Source organism: Notamacropus eugenii, chromosome 2, assembly GCF_028372415.1.
Source record: "Notamacropus eugenii isolate mMacEug1 chromosome 2, mMacEug1.pri_v2, whole genome shotgun sequence".
Lineage (NCBI taxonomy): Eukaryota > Metazoa > Chordata > Mammalia > Diprotodontia > Macropodidae > Notamacropus > Notamacropus eugenii.
Window position 1 is genome coordinate 239141840 of NC_092873.1, and position 24388 is coordinate 239166227.

General features: G+C 32.4%; 1 protein-coding gene across 5 annotated transcripts in view; it reads left to right on the forward strand.

Moving 5' to 3' along the window:
* Positions 1-24388, forward strand: part of STXBP5 (syntaxin binding protein 5) — a 214530-nt gene that overhangs the window by 162228 nt on the left and 27914 nt on the right. For 2 of the 5 annotated variants that reach the window (XM_072643665.1, XM_072643663.1), the window contains 3 exons: positions 804-869; positions 19504-19554; positions 23340-23579. In XM_072643665.1, the coding sequence (XP_072499766.1) occupies positions 804-869; positions 19504-19554; positions 23340-23579 (357 nt within the window). Of the gene's footprint in view, positions 1-803; positions 870-5237; positions 5298-5394; positions 5443-19503; positions 19555-23339; positions 23580-24388 lie in introns of all 5 variants that reach the window. The other 3 variants (XM_072643662.1, XM_072643661.1, XM_072643664.1) reach the window with 3 other exon arrangements.

A 24388-nucleotide genomic window follows, 5' to 3' on the forward strand; every position in this document is an offset into this window, starting at 1 on the left:
TGTTTCAAAGAAACCATTTTCAGATTATAATTGAAATACTTTAGTTTTCAAAAAAAAGCAAATTCATTGCAAATAATTTATTCTCCATTCAGAAAAAGTTAATAATGGCTTAAATGTTACACTTTATTTAAAACAGTTTTAAAATAATATAGTCTTTCAGATGAAATTAAGCAGTCATCAGATTAGTAATTAGATATGTGCTGATAAGTCTGTCTTCCTGATTTACCCAACCTTCCAAAAAAAATTAATGGATGCTATCTTATTATGTGTTTCTTCATATATCAGTCAACTTAAAAAAAATTATTGTTAATATAACTGTCCATGCCTGTGATTTCATCTATATAGAAAGCTTCCTAGTGAGAAAGTTGCCTCTCTACCAATTTAAATTTTACACTGTTCTTCAATTTATAGTCTTTGAGAGTTGCCAGTGGCACTCGGGCATTAACTGATTTGCCTAGGGTCACACAGCTAATGGGTTAGTGGTGGGAATTGAATCCAGTTTGCCTTAACTCAGAAGCTAGCTTTCTATCTCCTATGCCACACTGCTTCTACAACTATTTCTTAGGCCTCATAAAATGATAAATTGTGTTTTTACCCAAAATATAATATCCTATTATTTTTTATATGTTCAGAACAATTTGTAAATAAACTATTAATGTAAGAATAGTAGCATCAGCACAGTCACAATCTATTAATTTGCCTATCAACTAAAAACAAGGAAAAGCTAAGAACTAAATTACTTTAGAAAACAATGTAACTTGTTTGTGTGTCTATAATATTTGTATTGTATTTGTATTTTTCAGCAGGTCTCTGTGATATTAATGAAGGGACTGTAGTGCCAGAGGATCGTTGCAAGTCACCTACTTCTGGTAATTGTGGTTTTTCTCATGTTTGACAATTATGGTTGTATAGAAGCCAGTATTTATCATGGTTTATGAAATATACACCAATTTAAAGAAACAAGTCTACAGGAGCATTGTGTGTGATATGTGAGTGAATGTGCTATTTGATTTAGCCTTTCCTTGAGATAGGGGTTCTAGCCTGGTTTGGAAATGTGTGTATGTGTGCACTTATGCACATATATGTATCTGTGCAAATATATGTGCATGTACGTATATGCATACATGGGTACACATTTGTAACTTCAATTTAATTGGTTTCTTTTATGATCCTATATTGTTTATTTTATGCATTTCAAAACATTCTGAGGAGTCCATGGCACAAGAATGGTGTAGAACTCCTGCTTGAAGGATTTCATTCTGATTAAATTGAAAAGGGATGTAATTTTCTTCACTAGAAAATCCACATTACAGAACTGGTAAAAAGTCATAGAATAACATCTTCAGTTTTGGGATATTTTATCTCCTTTAAAATAGTAATTGTCTTGCTCTTTAAAGTTTTAATGAGCTCTAGTATTTTAATAATAAAGGCATCCCTGGTATTTTTTGATAGTGTGGAGAGTAAAAGTATTGTAAATAATAGTTTACTTTCCTGTAGTCTAAATAAATGTTTCTTTTTTCCTTTTTAATGAAAAAAAAACCACATTAGCACTTAAATTACCTTTTATGTTAGGTTGAAAAGGGTGTTATTTTTTTAAACTAAAAGTTTATAAGATAAAAGGACAAATTGATTATGTAACTAGTATAAAATGATTTCTCACCTCTGTCTGATCCATGATTCTATGTGTCTTCTTTCTTTGTTGAGATTTTTCAAAAACATTGTGCATGATATCTGGAACCCTCCATCCACAGTTTCCTACTTTAGGTTAAGAAGTTGTGAAATTAATGAATTAGTGATTCAAGATAGGGATACACGCGCACACACACACACACATAAATACATACATATATATATGCATATACATATATAATCAAAGCTAAAAACTATATTTTATTGAAGGGTCTTGGCTGTGAGTAGTCTTCATTTTTCTGTTTTAATATTTTAATATTCCTCTCTAGGGTGTTTATTTTATAGTCAAGAACTTAAGCCATATGAAAGAATCTTTTAGGCTTTGAGAATAAAATGAATACTATATTCAAAAACTAAATTTGAACCTATTTGCAATTCAGTATAATATACAGAATATAAAACAAGTAACTATAGTACATATTTCTTAGAAATATTAAATTTATTTTTTTTAATTGTGTTTATACACATGCTTCCTACTGCCCATTGAATATCATAAAAGTCTGAATGTCATAATTTATTCCAAATTGACCAAAAAAAAAATTATTCCATCTTCCCTAAATGTTGAGTGGATACTTTGGAGCAAGGAAGTATCAGCGCCATAGAACAAATTATACCTCATAGATTAAATTCAGTGCCTTGCTTAAGTTGCCATTGGAAATATTTGCAAAACATCCTCATTTGGTCCTGACAACATAACATTGTAGATAAAAGGCTGACCTTAACATTAAGAGTTGCCTACAGAACAGAGTGGTGAAGGTAGTTTGTATCATCAATGGAACTTGAACCCAGGTTGTTCCTAGCCTTGTAACTGACTCTCTCCATATACTATCCCAGCTTTTTCTGAACTTGAATAAGAAGTGTTACAAAATAAATCATTTCTAGATTGTTTAGAAGCAACTACTTTCTTTGTCAGTCTGTGAGAATTCAGCTCTCTTCATCACAAATTCGTTGTTCTTTCTACTGTTCCCAAGCCATTCTGATTTGAAAAGAATAGCATAAACTATTAAATTAATGCAAATTATGTCAAATAATGAAAAGAATGAAATAGAAGAGGGAGGTACTGGAGATTATAAAACTAAATTTAAGAAGTTAGAATTATCATAACTTAAATTGAGATTTATGTATCTGTGATATAACATATAAGTGACAAAAGTGAAATTTAACTTTTTAAATTTTAATTTTAAAAAATTATTTCATTAATAACATTTTCTTCCATTGTCATACAAAAAAATGAAAAATGCTTTATATTTTGATACTATATGCTTTTGTTTCTGAAAAATTAAATGCTTCCCTCCTTTATATCTACTTCATTCACCACCATAAATATGTAATTTGTTTATAATTTCAGCTTACAAATGACTGTTAATTATTTCTGGGAACATTGAGCATATTTATATTTCTCTAGAACTTTAATAATATATTCTTGGTATCATTAAATTATATAATGAAATGTGATGAATTCATAATTTTAAAAATTTGAACATTTCAAATTCTGTACATTGAAGATATTTCCCATTTTTATTAAAAAATAATAATTCAACTAATATTTTAGATATAATTACTGTAGTAGAACATATTAACAATTTTTAAACTATCTCATATCACTTAGGACTATGACTCAATATGAGTATTGTCAAAGGGGAAAATCTAACGTTAGTTTCTTGTAGCTACATGTATGTAGCACATATATTTATGTGTGTACTCAAATATAGTGATGATTATTCTCTCTCCTTAAAAGAATGTTGCAGAATTTTGTTTGTCATTGATACATTTAAAAACCTAACCAATGTGAAATACAAATCTTTCAGGATGTTGATTTTTATCCTTGTTTTTTTTAAAAAAATGAGATTTTTAAGTGTCTTTTTACATAATAATCTCATAACCACTGTGATCTGAAGTTAAAGTGATATTTTAAAGGAGAGAGGTCTGGCCCTTTTCCCACCATAGAGGTGATTATATTTAATAATACATACTGGATAAAATAATTTATAAAGAAGAAAAATAGCAGAAAAGTCAGGGAACACTTGCCACCCAGACAGTATTTTTACCTGACGTGTAATAATAAGGAATCATAATTTTCTTTGAATTAATAGACACAAATTCAGTTGCAAATACTTTTACTTGAATGAAAAAGAAGTGAAATAATCTTGTGTTAACAGTTATAATGTACATTTGTTTGTTACATGTAAGTGTGAAATAGAGATACTTTTAAATTCTGGCAACTGGAATCTGGCTTGGGGTGATGCTCATAGTAACAGTTCATGTATACATGCATGCATACATACGTACACATATATGCATGTGTACATATGTATGTATAATACAGAAACCTTGGTAAAGGTGGGGGAAAAATCAAAAATAGGGAAGTGGCAAATGAAAGAATAGAAAAAACAAAAATGCCTAGACAATTATATCTAACAGTTACTGGCAATAATAGGCTTTAAGAGAATCATTTCATATAGAGTAATATCAAGCATTGACTGTATCAGGAAATTCTTTAATCCTCCCAAATTTGAAGATAACTTTAAGGAAATATAATTTAGATCAAATAATTATTTTTGCTTCATTGAGTTTTCTGTATTTCATCCCATTTGAGAAAATATTTTCCTAAGAGGAGAAAGGACTACCAATTATATTTTAATACGTAATTCTAAATAGAGATTTCTGTACTATATGGCACCACCATTCCTAGTTGTTAATCAGTCTTACAACCTCTGAGCCATTCCAAGTATTCACTCTCCTTCAGTCCCTATGTCCAGTCAGTTACCAAGTCTTATTGATCCTGCCTCTTAAACAGCTCTTGAATCCATCCTTTTCTCTCTGATCATAGACCTACCACACTGGTACAGGATCTCATCTCTAAATGCTTGTTGACTGATTGAGTGATCAATTGAGATTACTGAGGTAGCCACCTGAATACTGCCCTAGTCTTTCTTCTCTCTCTCATCCATGAATTTGCTGAATTGGTATTCTTAAGACACAAAGCTTTACCTCTCCTACCTCTTTGCTTTTTCACAGGCTTTCTTACATGCCTGGATACTTTCTTTTCCATGTCTTTTTCTTGAAATCTTTATCTCTGTTCAAGGTTTGACATTCTAAAGTCTTTCTCAACCTTCTCCCCTCCGCTTATTCTTGTCTCCTCTCCCCCGCTGCAACTACTAATTATTTTTAACATTGATTTAATTATCCATATACATGTTTTCTCCTCTCAGTAGGTTATAAGCTCTTTCAGAGCAGGAACTATGATTTGTTTTTCTTTTCAGTCCCAGTGAACAGCACAATGCCTTGCACATTAAAAGCCTACTAAATATTTGGATTGACTTGAATCTTGGCTTAAGATTTAGTTCTGATTGCTGTTACTGTACTTTATTCTAGGAACTATTGTTGTAACTAAAAGGACGTCCTACTTTCTGTAAATAATACAGTTACATTTTAGAGATGATTTTGGTTGTTTTCTTCTTTTATTATAATTCTGCCTTTGGCAAAACTTCAGTGTTTGTGAGTGATGACCATTCTGCATGTTCATTTCATTGTCTTCGTTTATGTAGGTTCTACGTCGCCAAACAATTCTGATGATGAACAAAAAGTGACTAATTTTATAGAAAAGGGTATAGTATGTTATTTAAAGCATTTCATTTTTTTTTATACTTCATTTAATTTTCTTTGAATAGATTTTGACATTTTATTTCAAAATGTTATTTCCAGTGAAGACCAAAAGCAGAAAATTTTCCAAGATGGTAGCCAATGATATCGGTAGGAAATAGAAAATTCTTTCTTTTTGTTCCTAATCCAGTGCCTTGCTGTACAAATGCTAACCCAACTTTAAAAAATTATCATGTGGCATTTCTTTGCATTCTTTATGTATTAATTTATTATTCTTTGTGATAATAATCTTATAAGCTACTTCTTCTAAACTCATTGGGCCTATAATTATAAAAAAATCAATTATATGTGGAATGCAGCTTTTTCTTTTAATTTAGTGTGAATTTGTTGGGTAACATTTAAAAATATAACAGGGTTCAGTTTATTTAGTAAGCAACATGCTTTTAACACTTTTTAAAGCACTTTTAAAGCTCAATTTTTTCCTTTCAGTTATTTCTCCTACATTTTTTAAAAGGTTTTTAATTTATTTTTTTTTAAGAGGAGTAATTTTCAGCATTTTGTCACTGAATGCTTTTGATTCAAAGGAAATTTTATAGAAATTCCATAGTGAAAATGGATAATAAAATTAATATTTTTATCCACATCAAATTTTTGTATTTTTAAAATAAAATTATTCAGTGAAAGAATCTTAAAATTCATAATCTCATGGCAAAGATATTTTCAAATGTGATTTAAGGGCATGTAGATACTTATCACAGTTTTATTTTTATGGTTCATAATTTTGAAAATTATAGTTCTGGAGAATAAATAAATATTTTCCCTTTTTCTCTCTTTTTCCCAAATTGATATTGTTTACTGTTTTGATTTTTTTCCCCCAAGAATTTCTGGACTAATTTCTGAACAATAAAGTATTTCAGATTTTTATCAAGTATAAGCCTTTAAAATGCCTATGTAGAATTTTCACATGTCCTTTGAAATTTGATTCATGTTGCATGCAAATAAATTGAACCCTGTTGTGGTCTTGTGGATGAATATTATTGGAATGCGAAGGGGGAAAAGTATGTCATTTCTTCTGGGGAAAGAGCTTTTCTTAATATCGCAAAAAGCATTTTAATCTCTTTGACATTGGTGGTTTGTTAGTGAATCAATAATTATTATTAAACCATTAAAATTGCATACAAGAAATCTGTAGTACAACTTTTTTTCCTAGTTCTGTTTTACAGCATGTATAGTCATCTTCCTGAATAATAATCATTTGCTGAAAGTCACCTAGGATCTTCATATATAAGATTAGGAAATACACTTTTGGGAATTTGTATATTTTGGTAGCTTAATTTTTAATGAAGGGTGATATAGACATAGGCAATTTCAGTATGGATGTTATTTAAGAGAATGTTATGAGATAAAAATGACTTCAAATTTTTTTATCCAGCAAATGAGGTCTTACCAGTTTGAGAGCTTGTTAATTGAGAGATCAATTACAAAGTTCACAAAGTATTCAGTAAGCAGTTTGCCATGGAACATAGCACTTGATTTTGCCAAAGAATGATGTCTGCTTTGCATTATCTGAAGAAAACAATATAGTCTCGAAATCATCAGAAATATCAAATGGATGAATGTTCTCAGCTTCCCTAAAACAGCTTCTGGTAGGACAGGAATTTTTTTCAATACTACTGTTAGTGCTTTTATTAGAAAACCAAGACAAAACATATTATGGCTTCTTGTCTGAATCCTGACTGTCTCTTAAGATAGATTTCCCTTCTGCCACATTCTGTGCTCTGGAGTTCCAAATCCTTGATTTGGTAAAGCTTTTCCTCCTTGTTCATTGAATATAGACTCATGTCATTATTATCCTTGTCCTGTTTTACCACTCTGTCACTTTTACTCTTTTGGTGTCATCTGCACCATTATGATTAGCAAAGGGTCTTTTCAAATGCCTTTTCTCGCCATAGCTTCCAAGAATGCCACCACTTCTCTTTGATTGATAGAAGCAAAATAGTAGCAAAGCAAAAATCCCACATGAATGGCCAGGAAAAGGTTTCTTGGAGATTTACTTTGTATTTTCATTTTCCCAAAACTCTATTCTTCCATCTGGGAAAAGGCAGTTTTAAGAAGCATTTTTTTATTGGTCATAGCATCATAGCTAAGAACAAGATCTAAACGGAATCTTAGTGGCCATCTAGTCCAATCTTCTATGACTTGCAGACCTTAAATGAATGTTAGTTAAATATCTGAATGGTGTAAACCGGGAGAGAGGGGAGATGACAAAATTAAGATTTGAAATTTCAACACTATGTCAAAGCCAACAAGATGAAATTCAACAGGAATGGGGTTTTACTTTTAGTTTCAAGAAATGTCACAAACCAAGAGAAAACCGAGCTTGGTAGCAACTACATATGATGAATGTACAAGAATTCTGGTTATTCATAAAGGTAATATAAATAACTTGATACAGCTTCTAAATCTAATGTGATTTTAAGCTGTGTTGGTAGAGCAGTAATGTCTAGATCACAGGAAAATAGCACCGTTAAAACCCTTACTTCTCAGTCAATATCTAGAATATTCTGTTCCTTTCTGCATACAAGAGAGACATTAACAAGCCACATTTCATCTAGAAAAAGGCCACTGAATTAGTTAGGGACCTAGAAACTTCGTCATTTAAGAAACAGTTGAAGGAACTGCATGGATGTAATACTGGTGAAAGGAAGACTAAGGGAAGATAAGAGAGTTGTTTTTCAATATTTGGGTGGCTCCTGATGAGGAAGATAGAACAGATATTCTCTATCTTAATGCAGAAGGCATTACTGAGGAACACTGTGGTAGACAACACTAATCTGGGAGTTGAAGACCTGAGTCTTAGTCCTTACTATATTATTTCCTCCCCATTTGAACCTGAGTAAGTTTCTTGACCATTCTGAGCCTTTTTATTTTTCTATTTGTCTTAAGGAGGGAAAAACCACTGAAAACTAGAAGGCAACATATATGATACTAATATTATCTTAATTTTCCAAATGACTTGAATTAATGAATGTAAGTTATAGGATTTTGGCTCACCAAAAGAAATTTTCTAATAACTAGAACTGTCCTACAAATTGAATGGGTTGCCTCCATATATAGTAACCTTTCCAAACCTCTATAGAGGTGCAGTGGAGAGTTTGCTGGGCATAGAGTTAGGAAGACTTGAGTTCAAATCTGCCTTGGGACTCTTAGTAACTCTTTGTTCCTGAGGAAGTCATTTCATTTTATTTTTCTCAGTTTTCATCAAATGTAAAATGGGAATAATATCACCTAACTCCCAAGATGGTGTTGTAGCTATGCTTATCACTGAGTCTGGCTCATAGGAAGTGTTTAATAAAACCTTCCTCACTTCTCCTTTCCCCACCTCTTCCCTCCCACTTTACCTGACTTTCTGTCCTTCCTTCCTCCCTCCCTCCATTTCTTCCTTGTTCCTTCTTTCATTCCTGTCTTCCATCCAGTCTTCTTTTCACACTTCCTCTCCCTCTCCCTCCCTCTGATCCCCCTTCCTTCCCTTATTCCCTGGAAAACAGAAATTGAGTGACCATTTGTGTGAGGCACTTAGACAAAAATTCTTATTCTGAGTGAGAATGGGTAATAGATGATTTTTAAGTTTAAAATTCTATAATTTCACCATGCTATATCGTATAAGACAGGTTAGAAAAATTGTTTGGGTTGTGATTAATTTCCTCTTGTAGATGACTATTGAGAGAAATTTATATTTTTTGAAATACATTATACATTATATATATATATATATATGTATCGGCACATTGCTGATTTCACATATTCGATAATTACATTATTTTGTATGAAGCAAAACATTTTAGTATATTATTTGTCATTTTAAGGTATCCTACATCTGTTTTAATCCATATAATCATAGAATAATAAATACAGAATCTAAACCAATCCTTTTATTTTACAAAAAAAAGAGGACAACACACTTAAAATCAGTTCAAAAATGGCATCCAGATCTTCTGAACTCAGTCCAGTACAGTGATTTTTGCACTGTACAACACTGCCATACATATATTTTATACACAGTACGTCATTTTTTTTCTTTCTCATATAGTCTCCTTTATGCTTTGCTTCCCCTCAATCCCCTACCCTCAAATTTTTTCTAAATTTACAGGTTTAAAAATGGAATCCATAGTGATCCATTTGGGATTCTTTATTATTTGAACAAAAAGGTATGTACTAGTTGTATCTAATAGAGTAGTGAATTTTGTAAAATCATTTTTTCACATGCTATAAAGCTAAAGTGAAATTAATTCCCAGCTGTTTTGTCTTCTGTTAAAGGTATCTGTTGCCACATGATTGACTGCTGGAGATATGTTTAAAATGGGATTGTACAAGCCTGCCTTAAATAACAATCACTAACTGAATCCATATATATGTGACAGAAATATTTTTGTGCAAGGTAACTTTAATATGCTCTACTATTAAATAGTCTCAATTAGGTATGGATGAATAGGAATTAAATTTCACACATAAAACATTTCTTTTTATCATACAAGGCAATGTGTATCCTAATGAGACTTCTTTTTCTTTTTCAGGATAATGCAAATCTGAAGATAATTGACACACTGAATGTCTTAAAATTTATCTTATTTTATTATTTATGTATTTTCATTTTAAAAAATAAAATATGTTCAGCAAATTTAATGTTCTCAGGTGTCTTTCTTCCCATACCAACACAGCTTAATACTTTGGCAAATCGTCTTCTTCTGTTTGGGTACTTCTCCCATCTATATAAATCACAACCTTTCCATGCTGTCTCATTTTGTTCAATTCTTTTCCATGAGTTTTTGTAAATCCCTCTTAAAGTTTCTGCTGAGCACATAAAAGAACTTCTTCTGGTTCTTTTACTATTTAGAAGATAGTAGTGGGGTACTGGTGCTCTTTGTTATCCTTCTCTCTCAGTACATAATTAATATGCTTTCTGAGTCATACATGCCATTCATTACATCTTTACCTACCATTTCACTCATAAGTCATTGTTGGTAATATGCCGCAGTGTACTTGCACCTCCATTCATGTTTGCATTTTCTTTGGATTAACTACATTTTAACTTCTCAGATTGTAGTCTTCCATAACTTAGTCATACAGCATCAAAATGAAAATATTGGCATTGAAGATGAGTTTACATTCAGGAGTATTCAAAGTGTTATATAGTTTTCCAAATGAAATCACTCTGATCATTTCCTACTCCAGTCTAGGCCTACCTCATTGTCCATGTTCAGTGCCTACCCAATATATAATATGTACTAATGGACTAACCTAGTGGGCTACCTTCCAAGTGCATATTGTAATCCAGGAAATACACATTTTTCATCTACTTTGTTTTTCCAGTGTGAATTGGTCAGACCAATCTCTTTCACATGACCATGGATTTCATTGAGGAAGCTTTGTGTGGTGTTCAGAGCTCAATGCAGTTATCACAGTGTCATCTACAAATAGTGTTTGGAGAACATCGCCATTAATAGGGCATCCCTCTTCTCTTTGAATTCTGTGGACAGCTTCCATGACACTGGTTAACACCATAGGTGAGCACATATCTCCCTATTTAATGTCTTACGTAATATCGATACTTGGTGGATCATTGAACAAAGTTATTTCTGTGGTTGCATCTCTTATGGAATCTTGTATTATCTTTAACATACATGTGAGAGACATGATGTTTGAGTAGTGCCTTAATATTATATTTTGTTCTACTGAGTCTCCTAGACCTAAAATAGCTGAATGCCACTGGCCTTTTATCCTTGTATTTCTCCACCTTATTGTCTTGGATTTTATCTAAATACTATTCACTTAAGCTACAACTTGTTCTTTTGTTCAGTGAAAAATGAACAAATAAAAATTAACTCCAACATTGTTTTTAAAATTCTTAATATTTTTCTTGCATTAAAATATATATTACACACACACACACTCATACACACACACACACACACACACACACACACACACACACGATTTGAATTTTACTCTATCAGTGTGGGTTTGGGAAAGGGCACTGCACTAGGATTCCAGAGACCAACATTTCTGTCTCTCAGTGCTGCTTAACAGCCATGACATTGGGCCAGTCCTTTAACAACTCTGAGTCTCAATTTCCTCATCTGAAATATGATGGGATTGAGAGATATCTCTAAGGCCCTGTCAAGCTCTGAAATTCTGTGATTCTAAGTCAATTGCTTTTTTTAAAAATTCAATTAATAACAGATACAGTACCATCTCACATTTTCTGCGCACATCAGTAGTATGGTTGTTATGGCATTGTCTGACACAGAAAGTAAAATCCGAAATCTTTCTTGTTCCTTTATGTTTTTATCAAGAACCTTCTTTGCATATGTAACATAGTCTAATAAATACCCTGTAAAATTTAGCAAGCTGATGCATGATATGATAGTTGCTGATATCTTCTTGGTCACCTCTTTCTGATAAATATTAAAGGCATTTTCTATTCAGTTCTTTTGGAATCTTCCCCTCTTTGAAATTATGTTACTTCAGAATGTATTCATCTATACAATTTTGATCACATATAGTCACTTCTCAACTTCATATTTTTCAAATGCTAGGTCCTTATATCATGTATCTGGTACTGATATTATAGTCTTAGTTTGTTTATTGCTTATGAGAATGTATCACTCCAAACATGCACGCTTGTCTCTTTCAAGATGTCATAGGATTTTAGAGGTGAGAAGGACCTTAAAGAACGTTTAGTCCAATTTCTTTCATTTTATGTCAGTTTGTTATCCTTCTAGTTTCATTTATTCAAGGTCCCAGAATGATTTGAATTATCTGTTTTTACATAATGACCTCACTGTAGGGCTTGTTTGTCTTTGAAGTCATTTCCCCCTACTTTCTAAAGCAATACCACCAAAAACAAAATCAGTCATATACTTTGTATTGTTTTCATAGAAGCTTATCCATTTAACAGGTTGTCATGTTTTAATTCTTTTGAAGATCAAAGTTGACTTTCCAAGACAATTTTCTGAGCTTTTACTATCTTTTCATTATAGTGACTGGTTTGCATCATTTATATTTCTTTAAGAAATTATGTCAAATAGCTACTTTACTTCTTGTTTATTTCAAGAGCCAAAGGATCATTCAAACAGGAAAGGCTTGAAGTTGCTAGAATCTAATTGTCATCTTCCAGTTTCTTCTGATTTGATTTTAATTTTTGAAGCCCAAATCAATGTAATATTTCTAAAAATCAGAAAGATATAAATCAAACATCACTGGACCCTAGGCAACAAAACGTCTGATTTTAGTTGCAGTTCTGAGACTTCAGTTATATGACCTTGGGCAGGATTGACCTTTCTTGGCATGGATTCCTTCATTTGTAAAACGAGAATTGTGACAATAGCTCTTTGGGTATTAGATTTGCTTCTTATCATGATTGTAAAGAAAAAAGTTCAAAATGCAAGTACTTTATAAACTGTAAATCAGTATGTAAACAGGAGGCAATATTTTAAGGAAAAAATTCAATATGCAAGAACTTTATAAACTGTAAATCAGAATGTAAACAGGAGGCTCTCTCTTAGATATCCTTTACCTCTGCTAAGGTGTTTCAACCTCTTTTTCATGGTATTCTGTTGCAAAAAGTTCTAAAACTAAGTTGTCTGTAAGCTCTTATTTCCATTTAATGATTTCCTTCTATTGTAAAACAATACTGTTCAAAATTTTTCAAAGAGATTTCCTCATACCAGTAGAAACTATAAAATATTGTCATAATAATAAGTTAGAAGAAAGAATAAAAGGAATCAATGGGTATATAAAAGAAATGCAATAGAATGTAATGTTGTATATTTTATAAACACTTCATCAGACAATAGAAAACAAATCGAGACATGAATATTTAGATTTTATAATATTTATGATTTTGTGACATAGATAAGCTTAGAAATTTCAGCTTACACATGATTATTATCACAATGAAAATAATGTAAATATATAATTACACCCAATTGACACAATGGATTTGTGTAATATATATGTTTATAAAGCAAGAACAATAGAAACTGTAACTGTGACTTTAATATAGTAAAATATTATGCCATTGGAGATTCCTGGAACCCTTTTGCAGCATGATAAGGAAATCAAATGGACATTATTTAGGTTAGACTAAGATAGCCTACAGTCCACCAGATGGTACAATGGATAGAATGTTTGGCCTGGAATCAGGAAGACCTGATTCCAATTCAGTTCAAAATCAGCCCCAGACACTAATTAGGTATGTGACCCTGGGCAAGTCATTGAAATTCTGCCCCACTTTTGCCCATTTCCTAAGCTGTTAAATGGGGATAATAACAGTACCTACCTCCTAAGGTGGTTGTGAGAATCAAGTGAAACAATTACAAAACACTTAGTACAGTGTCTGAAATTGCTTAAGTATTCTGGTAAATTTGCTGAATCTTTAAATCTTCAGATCACATGAAATATGTGTGTCTATATATCTCTGTTTACGTATTTGCATGTATACTCACATGTATATCTTCATTCACATGCACCCATATTGAGAAGCATGCACATATATATTGAGAGATGTATGTATTTATACATGGTATATATTCGTGTTTGCATACCATATTGAGTAGATGTTTATATAAGTAAATCTCTAACATTTCAGTAAGAAGTCATTAGCCTAAGAACAAGTATTTATTAAATAATCTTTTATTTAGTAATTTTCATTTCAGAATTCTTGATAAAATAATTAGATTTAGGGAATCTACCCAGACCTTTTTCTTGCCTGTGTTTTCATTTTTCAATATGAATATTGCTAATATTGCTAATTGCTAATACAAATATTGCTAATACATTATTAATTAAATTAATAGGCTTTACTTTCAAAGCTCATCAGTTATATTAAGATGTTTTTCTCTAGTAAGAACCTCAAATGGAAACTTCAAGGACTTTAAAATTCTACAAAGCAGAATAAAATTTCAAAATATTTTAAATATGTGAAAAAATAGTTTACATTGTAGAAATCACTAGTGACATCAAAAAATTTAATTTCTTATTTGGGTGGAAATTTAGAGTCATAATTCTTTCAATAAGAAATTTGTTTTAATTTCAACTAACATTTTCATTTATTTAAAATAAATGAACACTTATTTCATAATGAATGTTTTAAATGTTTAAAAATAGGTAGGTCTAGAGTTAGAAGGGACCTCAGAGGCCATCTAGTTCAAACCTCTCATTTATGAAGGAGAAAACTAAGACCTAGAGAAATTTAATAACTTGCCCAGTGTCACACAAGTAATAAACATTAGAGACAGGATTTGATACCAAGTACTGAGTTCAGAACCATTCTTCTTTACATTATTTATGCTGTTTCATTATACATTATATATAATAAGTTCAGGTAGCACTTTGTCTTGTCCATGTCTCCAACTAGTCACTCATATGTTTTCAGGTTTGGTCTCCAAAGGGAAATCTGCTATCTTGGGTCAAAGGGTTATTATTACTCTTTAGATCTTTACTCTTCAAACTTTAGTCTTTACTTCTAAAACTAAAAAACTCTTAAGTCATAGATATTAAAGCTTACCTTTAATAGTAATCCAGTAGACACAGTTCAGAGCAAAGGCATTTACTAAAATTACATAGTAAGAATAGTAGCTACAAAACATCTTGGAAGGTTTTCATAGGAAGAATGTACACAAATTTAAAGTACACTGGTAATGAGCACATCTATCGAGCACAAATAGACAGGGGTAATTGAGGCCTCTAGTACTGTAGAACATGGCTCCCAGTGTTCCTGCCCTTTTCCTCTCTTGGTTCAGCATGTCTTTTGGGAGGCTCTCTCACGTGGATTGCTTGTATTATTAGTTCCTCAACTGCCAAAGCTAGTTCTCACTTTAATCCATAGTTCTCTTTGCTTTCAGTAGTCACATTACTTAAAGCTCCTACCTACTCTCTTTCTGTATCTCTTCTCCCTCATGAATTTAGTATCTCCCAGTAGACCTAGTTTCTCTGCAAAGTGCCATGACTGATGGAAGGGAAGGGTAGAATACAGGAGAAAATCATCTTTCTCCCTCATCCCCCCAATTCTGCATGGCTACAAATTGCCCCCCTTTCCTGTACTATGTTTCAGTTACCTCCAACTTCTTCCAGAGATGGCTAACTTAACTTTTTAAAGGCCATAGGGCTGTGTCCAATCTTCAACCAGCCAATGCCAAAATCCCTTTTTAATTTAGTCATGAAGATGCTTTCATATTTCCTAAAGAAATTGGGGAGGTGGGATTGGGAGATATATTTTGGTACTTTGTGTTAATGTATTAATACCTCATCACTGTTATCTTCTCTTTTATTCTCTGTGATTGTAGCAACCGAATTGGAGAGAAACCAAATAAGTGTCTCTTTTATCCTTCCACTTCACTGGAAAGATTTTTTTTTTACTTATTGTAGACTTAATTTTGGTATTTCAAACATGAAAATTGGCCTGGTATAAAGTTACTAAAATTATTTTTATTTTTTGTTGTGTTGTTTACTTTTTTAAAGTAAACTGAGAATTAGAATATTTTCATTGTCTAGTAAATTCTTAGAACTTCTAACCATTAAACTTTTTTTAAGCTTTCATTTCCCTTTCTTCCTACATCCTATAGGATTTGGCTAGAGTACCCAGGCATCAAGGAAAAGTCTGTTATCCCTGCCCCTAGAAACACAAGACTCATTGAGGGTACCTGGAGGGCCCCATTCATACCTGGTACCAAGCAGGACTGCTTTCTCCTTCTCCTGCCCCAGAAGTCAACCTGGATCTTCTTGATAATGTTCCCCTATCACCAAAGACCCTTCTCCCCATTCTCCATTACTAGAGAGCCCTTTCTCTACTCTCACCCTTATGTTCACTTTCCCCTAATGGTGGATGGTTGCTCATATGGGGCAGTCACGTTGATACATCCTAAGGACTCCTGACCCTTTCCATCTGCCGCAAAACTGAACTCTTTTACTTGTCATGATCTTTCCCAATAAGAGTGTGTGCACTTTGAGAGTGAGGACTATCTTCTTTTTTCTATTTGTTTCCTCAGTTCTTAGCATGATGTTTGGCACATATTCAAGCATTCTGTATGTTACCAGAGAGCTTCATTTAATCTATGGTTTCTTTTATTATAGTTCTGCACATAGTAGAAAATGAACATTCAGCATCCATGAGCTATACATTTAAGGTTTCCTTAGCTAACCCCATTGGCCAGTTTTGTTCGATTTTTTCATTGTTTTTTAGTGATTTTTGATTTTTCTGTGTGATATCTAATATTTTGTTTCCTGAGTAATGGCAGTGATAGGTATGGTCAGAATACTTTGAATCTTGTTCCTTCCTTGCTATGTGGCCAAAAATAAACTATGATAGACTTTATTAAGTGTGTCATAGTGTCCAGAATGAGAGAAGTAGTAGTTCTCTTATATTCTGGCCAGTTCAGTCCATATCTAGAACACTGAATTCAGTTGTAAACATCAGATATTAGGAACTGCTTAAACAAGTTGGAATATATCCTGAAAGTAACAGCCAGAGTAGCAAGAGAATTTGCAGTTTGAGGATCTCATATAGGAACTTGGCATGTTTAGTGTACCCATAGGTGATGATAGCTGTTTTTAAGTATTTGAAGATTTGTTATGAACAGGAATTATATATGTACGTGTGTGTGTGTATAATATGTGCGTATATACATATATACCTTTCCCCATAAAACAGAATCATGAATAACATTTGCTTGCCTCAGTTCCTTCTCATTAGAAGTTTGCAAACAGTGGTTGGATAACCACTTATGGCTGTTATAAAGGAGATTGGATTTAGCACTTTGATTCTGCAGTCTAGCGGAGAGACCACAGACACCATCAGGAAGTGTGGCATCTGATCTCCTTTCTATCATTTATTAACGGTGTGATCTCATTTAAATCACATATCTCTGAGCCTCAGATTCTTCTTTAGGATGGTGGGAATCTCTTCTACATAAGAGAGACATGTAAAAGTGATTTATGAAATGTTAAATCTGCTATAACATAACTGGATATGAACTGAGCATTGAGTAGCTATGTGAATATATGGTGTTATTATTATTATTATTGGACTTTTAAAAAACAAAAGGAAATGGGTTGTACATATACTATTGTAATCATGCTGTTTATGAATAACATTGTATGGGCAAAATAGTACCATAGTGAATCCTAAATTTCACTATTTATTGTAAAGAAATATGAGTTTTGCTAAATTGTAAGATTAATACTTAATAATTAATACTTAATTTTCATCCTTTTTCTAAGGGTTAGGTATAGGGACTGTCCCTTTTAATCATTATTGTGAAGTCCTTCAATGAAGAAACTCTATCTACCAAGCTATATAACTGCATCATCTCTTCAACTTATAGCCTTAGAGAGTTGTCCAGAGCACAGAAGATATTAAACAATTTGCCCAGGGTCAAACAGCCAGTGTGTTCCAGAGATAAAAGTTGAATTCAGGTCTTCCTGCTTACAAGGCTAGGTTTGTTTGTTTTTTACCTTGTACACCATGCTGCCTCTCTTCTCAAAATCTACCTAAATACCATTATCCTAACATTGATTTAAAGTCATTCCTTTAGATATAGAAAGTATATTCTTAATTATCATATACACAGCCTTTAAGAGGAGGTGTAGCAGATTTTATTTTCTAAAGATTTTTAAGTTTATTCCTGAGGGATTCATTCGTGTGTTTGCAATGGAAAAAAAAATTCCCCAAATTTCTGCTAGGAAGCACTATTTGTATTGCATGTGCACTAACAACTAGTCTTAGACATTATTTCAACTATCCCTAATTTGAAATCACAATTGGTAATAAATATGGTTCAGTAAAAAAAGAATAAAATATTCACAGGCTTCTCTACTAGACTAGTATTGAGTAAGCATAGAGATAAAAATGTTCATGCATTATTAATTGCATTATAAAATTGAATATTACTGTGTAATTTGCTTTTTTCGCCATAAATTCAGTAATGCTTAGTGGATGGAGCATAAGAGTTGGGATTAGGAAGAGTTGCTTTCAAATTCTGCCTGTCACTTATTAGTTATGTGGCCATTGGCAACACACTTAACCAATTTGAGTCTCATTGTCATCATCTGTGGATGATGGAGACAATACCTGTTGTCCCCAACACCCACAGTACTGGTGAGGTTCCAGTTAGGTAATGGATGTAAAACATTTACAAACAGTAAAGTGTTCAATAAATGTCAGTTGTTCTTACTTTCCTCCCTGAAAATGGCATTAGAAGCATGGATCATCTCAAATGGTGACTCATGGAAAGATTCATTTTGGCATTTTGGGTGTTACTGTGTATATACATCGGAGTGAGAGTATCCTGTGTTCTGGGAATTCAATTCAAATATAATGAAGACACACTGTGAAGACTTGAGAAAAACTGAAAAGTTTCCAAGGTTTACCTTCCTTTCCCTCCCTTGATTCTATCCATCCTGGGATGAAGCATCAACCTAAGTAAAACTACCATTTTCTTGCAGTTAAAACATTGTTGTAAATGTATTACACATGTATAACCTATATCTGATTGCTTACTGTCTCAGGAAGGGGAAAGAGGATAGAATTTGGAACTCAAAAAATTTTTTAAATGTTAAAAACATTCTTTTAAAGTGTATTTGTGTATGTGTGTGGTGGGGACAAACAAACAAATAAGGATGAGGAAAACAATCTGTGACATTTAAAGAGTAATTAAAAATAAATGATTGAAATAATTTCTAGGTGGCTAGCTGGAAGCAAGGTAAGAGTAACTTGTCAGAGATATTAGTAAAAATGAACAATTAAGTAGGTGTTAATTTCTAAGAAGCTCAAAAGTGATATCTACAAGTGCCAGTCTGATAGTTATAAGAGCCATAAATAACTATTCTTAGCAACAAATAATATATTTATTATATAAAGAAATTAATAATTGTACCAGTTCTCATAATAACATTGTTTATTGGATGTGAATGTGGGATTATAGAGTTCTAAAATACTGTTTTTCATATATAGAATAAGAAATATGTTAACTTATAAAGCAATATGCTTATAGATGAAAGGACTAGTTATTATTACACTGGGAGTTTGTGAAAAGAATTAGCCTTGACTAATTTTAAAGATGAAATAATGGGTCTTTTAAAGTTATATGTGTGTTTGTATGTATATACTTGAACTATTATGTATTTCTAAATTTGTCACATTTTATTTTACAGCCAAGATGTCAAGAAAGTTAAGTTTACCTACAGAGCTGAAGCCTGATTTAGGTAAGTAAGAATAAATTAAATCTATAGTATTTAAAATCACCATGCACGGAAGATATTAAAATAATTTTGAAAGTACTTCTTGTAAATGCCCTCTCCTACAGTTCTCCTAGTGTTTAGCAGGTATATGCATCTTTTGATGGGAGTCTGAAGGAAAACTTCAGATTTTCAAAATTCCCTGATCAATCTTTTCTACCCTAAGGATTCAAATCTGAGATGACAAGTCATTTTTCATTACAAATGAAACTGCACAGGACTAAAATCTTTTCTCATATACTTAATTGTCTAGCTGTGCTTCCCTCATTCTGTACTTTTGTAGTTGTTACTATTGTTTAACCTAAATGTAGTACTTTACAGTTGCAATCTTATTATATTTTGGCCTAAATCTTCAAGTCTATTGAGATATTTTTAGGTCCTGAATTTTTCTTTTAATATGTAAGCTATCCCTCTGAATTTTGTGTCATCTGGAAATTTGAACATGCCACCTATGCTTTGCCAGTATTGTTGATAAAAATGTAAGCCAGTAAGGAACCAAAACAGATTTCCAGAGTACTAGACATATTCCAATTGGATCACCTTGATCAATTGATGACATTTTGGGTCTGGCCATTTGTTCACTTCTAAGTCTATTTAACCGAACCATCGTACAATCAATCAACAACCATTTTATTAAGTACCTACTATGTACTAAGCAAACCCTGTTCTAATCACTGGGAATACAAATACATTGAATGAAATGATTTCTACTTAAAAGGAGTTTACTTTCTAATGGGGACAACAAGTTCATAAACAAGTAGACAGATCAAATCTAAAAAGAATAAATACAAATAAATATGGAAGTAGTTAAATACAGGGTGGTTTGAGGAGTGCACACTAGCACTTGAAAGACTCTGGAAGACTTCCTATAGAAGATCTCATTTGCACTGTGTCTTGAAGGAAGAGAGGGATTCTATGAAGTGGAAATAAGGCGGGAGTGCATTCCAGGCATAGAGGAAAGCCTGGACAAAGGCATGGAAACAGGAAACGGAGTAACGTGAGCAACAGGGGGAATAAAGACCTAGGAGGTGGATTTGTAGAGAGAGCATTCTAGGAATGGTGGACAGCCCGAAAAAAGTGCTTGGAATTGGCAGATGGAGTGCTGCAATTGAGGAAGAAGAACAAGGAGCCCATTGTCACTAGCTCATAGCATTAGGGGAGTAAAGTGTAAGAAAATTGGAAAGGTAAGAAGGGTTAGAGACCTGTTTAAAATCCAGGCAGAAGATTTTATATTTGATACTGGAAGTAATAGGGAGCAGTCAGATTTATCTTTTTAAGATTAGTTTTTGCTAGAAGACCAACTAGCAGTGACTATGTCAGATGAGAGAATGGGAGATATGTATATACACACACACTCACATGTATATGTGTGTATATGTATGTTTATATATATGTACATATGAAAGATGTTATGTAGGTAAAATATACGAGAGTTGTCAACAGATTGGATTTGCAGAGGAGAGTAAGGAGTTGAGGATGACACCTAGGTTGTGAGGCTGGGAGGATGTTTTTGTCCTAAGCAATATTAGGGAAGGTAGGAAGAAGGAAAGATTGGGGAATAAAGACAGTTACTGAAGACTCAGAAAAGAAAGTTCTCATTACCAAATCCTTTTCAGCCATTAAAAACACATTGCCAGGTGTCTGCTTTGCCACTGTATCCTGAGGACCACTGGGCCTTTCCAATAAATTGGCAGCTAAAACCTACCATATGTATTGTCTCCCTCTGTTACAACATGAACTCCTTAAAAGCAAGTCTTACTTTTCTGTTTGTTCTCTCAGTGCTTTACACATAATGAGTACTCAGTAAATGTTTTTCTTCCATGTATTCATTTAGTGTACTAATAGCTAAGTTAATATTCATCAGTGATTTTTTTTTTAAAGCGTACTTTTATGACATTCTATCACAGCAGAAATAAAAAGAGGCTATAGACCTAAAGGTCCATTTGCATTTTCCTCTTTTTCATGGATTGCTATACCACTAAGTGGCCTGAGCTACTTTGAGCCATATATGTGTATATGTATGTGTATGCATGTATATGTATATATACACACACATAATTGGGCTGGTACTTTGACAGTAGGTAGTCTCATGTCTTTATTATACTTGAAATTTTTCTAGTAGTATCAGATCTTCCAGAGCTTGTGTGGTCCACTGGTATTACCTTCAAATCATTTTTATACAACATCAAAATAGGAATGAAGACTTTAAAATATCAAACATAAAAACATGTATTTTAATTTTTTCTTTTCTGTAACATAATAAGTATATATTCCAGCCCTGAAAAATAATGTATAATTAGGTTTATGAATTAATCTGCCATATGTGGTAAATAGAAGTTATTGGAATTTGATAGATTTGTGGTCTAAAATTAAATTGTGTTCCCTTTATAAGATTTAAATAGAAGATAAAACAAGTACAAAATTATTTTAATACAGAGTATATATACCAAGACTGCATTTTTAAAAACAACACTCAAGGAAGAAAGAATGGTATTTAGTGTGTGGCATCAGGGAAAGCTTCTAAAGCTATTTTCCTAAATGACAGGGACTGTTATTTATCTTTGCCTGTCTCTGAACATATTACAAATACTGCACACCTAATAAATATTTGTTGATTTATAATTTGATTCAATTTAAGACAATTCATATTTATTAGGTCCCTATTATTAGCAAATACTGTGCTGGGTGTTAGAGATACGAAGATTAAAAAAGACAACTGATTTCTTTCCTTAGGCTCTTAGTCTCCTAGAGTGAAACAATAAATATTCAAAAATTTTAATGGAGATTTATTATCGGGTATTGATTGGACCATATAGCTGTTGAGCTCTGTCCAACTATAAAATTATATGTGGTATACATAGGGATAAATACAAAATATTTTCAAAATAAATTCAAGTAATTTTGAGGGAGCATTAATACTTGGAGGATCAGAAAAGCCTTTTGCTCATTTGTGTCAGTAAGAAACAGAGATGAGGAGAAAAAGTATTCAAAGCATAGAAGACAGCTAGTACAAAGGCACAAAGATGGAAATGTCATATACAAGGAATAGCAAGTAGGCCAGTTTGACTTGAATCAAGAGGAGAAGTTAGGTTAAATGGTTTTTTAAAATAGATTGGAGAAAGATCATGAAATGTTTTAAGTGCCAAAGAGGGTAATGTTTTATCTTAGAGGGAAAATAATTTTGAGCCTTCTTGAGTAGGGTACCAGCATAGTCAGATATGATATATAGACATATCAGTCTGGGAACTATGTGGAAGATGCATTAGAAAGAATGAGAGAGTAGAGGCAAGGAGATCAGCAAATAGGAAGCTGTCGTAATAGTCCAGGTAAATAATAAAGAAGATGGAAGCAGATTTTGCAGACAAAGACTCCTCAAGACTTGACAGTTGGATTGACTATAGGGGTGGGATTAGAAAACAAAGCACTGAGGACAGCACCAAGATTGGTAATATGAGGTAGCTAAAAGAATAGTATACCTTTAAATGAGACCTGATTTAGAGTCTGATTATGTACATATTTGTTAGTGAACTAGAGTAGTTTATCCAAGCAAAGATACCTAATGGTACCAAGCAGAGTGGATACTTAACCTACTGTATAAATAATCAAAATAACTGAAAAAACATTAAATCATATAGGTAGACTAATTTTCACTTGTAAGGAAATTAAACTTAAGGGATGAGTTCATACAAAAATATCTGCCTTTTTCTTACTTGACCCAATATATATTTTGAACCATTTCATGGTTGTTTCAGATATAAAAGACAATTCCTTCAGTCGGTCACGAAGTTCAAGTGTAACCAGTATTGACAAAGAATCCCGAGAAGCAATTTCAGCTCTTCATTTCTGTGAAACTTATACACGAAAGACTGATTCTTCACCTTCTCCATGTTTATGGGTTGGGACTACTTTAGGTACAGTGCTTGTCATTGCACTGAATATTCCTCCATGTGGAGAGCAAAGGCTCCTTCAGCCAGTAATTGTATCTCCAAGTGGTAAGTATTTCTAATGGATATATTTAAAAGCCATACAGATTTCTAATGTTGTGTTTAAATAGGAGGCTTTTCATTACTATCATTTTCATAATCAATTGATCCCAAGAATTGATGAATTTAGTAAGGCTATTTTTCTCTATACATGGCACAGGACTTGCGAGTAGAGCTAACAAACATTTTTTATGAATATTGACTAAAATTTTTATTATTAGGCGGAAATGACAGAACAAATGTTTTAGGACAGAATAATATAGTAATAACTTCTGCTTTTCAAAGCAAAATTACAAATAGCAGGTAAAATATAAGCTTCATTGTTGACCGTTCTGAGCTTGCTTTTTATACATGTGAAGTCTTAAAAGACATTTTTTCCCTTAGGGTATGAGAAAAATATAACTCAAAATGTTTATTACCAAAAAATGTAACAAACAAAAAATCATGTATAAGTCATTATCTTCATATATTGAAAATTAGGTTAGACTGTATAAACATTGAATCCTAATAGACATGGAGACAATTTATTTAAGTCCACAAGATTGAGAGAGTTTATTTTAGCCCAGTTGTCCTGAATCACAAAACTATTTTTAGTATGCTTCACTTCAATCATAAATGTTGACCCTTCATAATTTCTTTTGTAATAGCTTTAAAATACTACATAAAGCTTAGAGTTTGTATTGAGTTATATCTTCAGTGTGTTACTTATGAATTGTCCTTCTGTTAAACAATTCAGTTTTGTTTAATGCATTTCAGTTTTATTTTCTTTAACGCATTTTTTCAGTTTAAGTAATTGATTGTTCATGCATACTAGCATA